The following is a 1410-nucleotide window of genomic DNA, read 5'->3' on the forward strand; positions in this document are numbered from 1 at the left end:
AAAAAATTATAACTAATTATTATAAATTAAAGAAAATTGTATTACTTAAATAAAAAGTTTCGAAATAAATAAATTTTAAATATAAAAATTATTTACTCATTATTTGTAAAATGGCTACCCAATTCATATTTACATTATCTGTCGTAAAAAAAAGAAAATTATAGCATAGAATTTTATTTTCCACTAGGTCAATTTAGCGCAGCACCCACATTACTCGAGAAACAGCAAGAGAAGCTTTGTGAACGTTTAAAACTATTGCGCAATATGAAAAAGAGTGTGGCAACGCTGAGCAGTGCCGCAAGTGAGTTTGCGACCCTCAAAAAAGGTGAGTGAACATTTCCACAACATTCTATTCATTAATACACTGCAAAATAATATACATACAATTGATATAACCGATATTATATAACTAGCATAAGTGCACCAAAGCATAAATCAAATAGTGCTTTTCCGCTCAATTTATACAATTCTGGCGTTCTATTCTATACAAATTACTCAACTCATTCCAACAACCGTTACAGACTGTGATCTCTATGTGAATCGTACGAACAGCATCTCGTCCACGGACAATTTGGACAATTGTCTAGAGGAAATCTCCTCTTCCTCCTCCTCCTCCTCCTCCTCCTCGTCCACATCGCGCGCCTCTTCGCGTGAGGCAAGTCCCGAACGCAGTGGTGTTGTCAGCAGCAACAACAGTGCCAGCATCTGTAAACGTGCCACCAGCACCACTAGCTCTAACCATAAGTGGCTGCATGAGCCAGAAACAACAACAACGACGAAAAGTGTGAATACCACCGCAGCGCGCGGTGACACACCGACCAGAGATGATGTGTTGGTAGCGGCGAGATGTGGCAGTGAGTCGGCGACGTGAGGGGACAAAGGCATAACAGGCATAAATGACGACATATACGATGTTAATGTGGTGGAAAAGTATACCTCGGCGGCAGCTAGTATGTTGCAGTGAGGCACAGTACAGCGTAGACGTGTTGATAAGGTTGCTAATAAGTCAAGCAAGAGCGAAAACTAAAGTTCTTCTACTAAAGTAAACGTACCGGAGGCAAAAGAGTAAACAAATGCAATATACAATTGATTTCGTTTCAATGCAATACACGGTTCTGTTATTCCTAACCTACAACTTTTTTATGACTACTGTGAATTGTTTTTGTAAAATTCGTTTGCTGTTGTATTCTTCAATAATGCATACACACATGTACATATATGTATGTATATGTATATATACTGGCTTATTGCACAGACAAAATGGAAAGAGTACCAAAAAAAGTGCGTAAAACAAGTAAACTTAACGAACCGAAAAGCAATAATAACAAATTCTGTTGATGAAGCGTTTTATATATAGTAAATATATGTATGAGGTATGTTATTGTACAACAGTGCGAAACAAAAACATTA

At 37.4% G+C, this 1410-nt stretch overlaps 1 protein-coding gene across 4 annotated transcripts in view; it reads left to right on the forward strand.

Annotated features, from left to right (window-relative positions):
• The window catches only part of LOC108977753 (serine-rich adhesin for platelets), a 25362-nt gene extending 24261 nt beyond the window's left edge, over positions 1 to 1101 (forward strand). For all 4 annotated transcript variants that reach the window (XM_018947615.1, XM_018947617.1, XM_018947616.1 and 1 more), the window contains 2 exons: positions 188 to 325; positions 522 to 1101. In XM_018947615.1, the coding sequence (XP_018803160.1) occupies positions 188 to 325; positions 522 to 871 (488 nt within the window). In that variant the 3' untranslated portion in view covers positions 872 to 1101. The remainder of the gene's footprint in view (positions 1 to 187; positions 326 to 521) is intronic.
• Positions 1102 to 1410: the final 309 nt, after the last annotated feature.

The sequence above is a fragment of the Bactrocera latifrons genome, unplaced genomic scaffold (assembly GCF_001853355.1).
Source record: "Bactrocera latifrons isolate USDA-ARS-PBARC rearing strain unplaced genomic scaffold, ASM185335v1 scaffold_95, whole genome shotgun sequence".
Classification (NCBI taxonomy): domain Eukaryota; kingdom Metazoa; phylum Arthropoda; class Insecta; order Diptera; family Tephritidae; genus Bactrocera; species Bactrocera latifrons.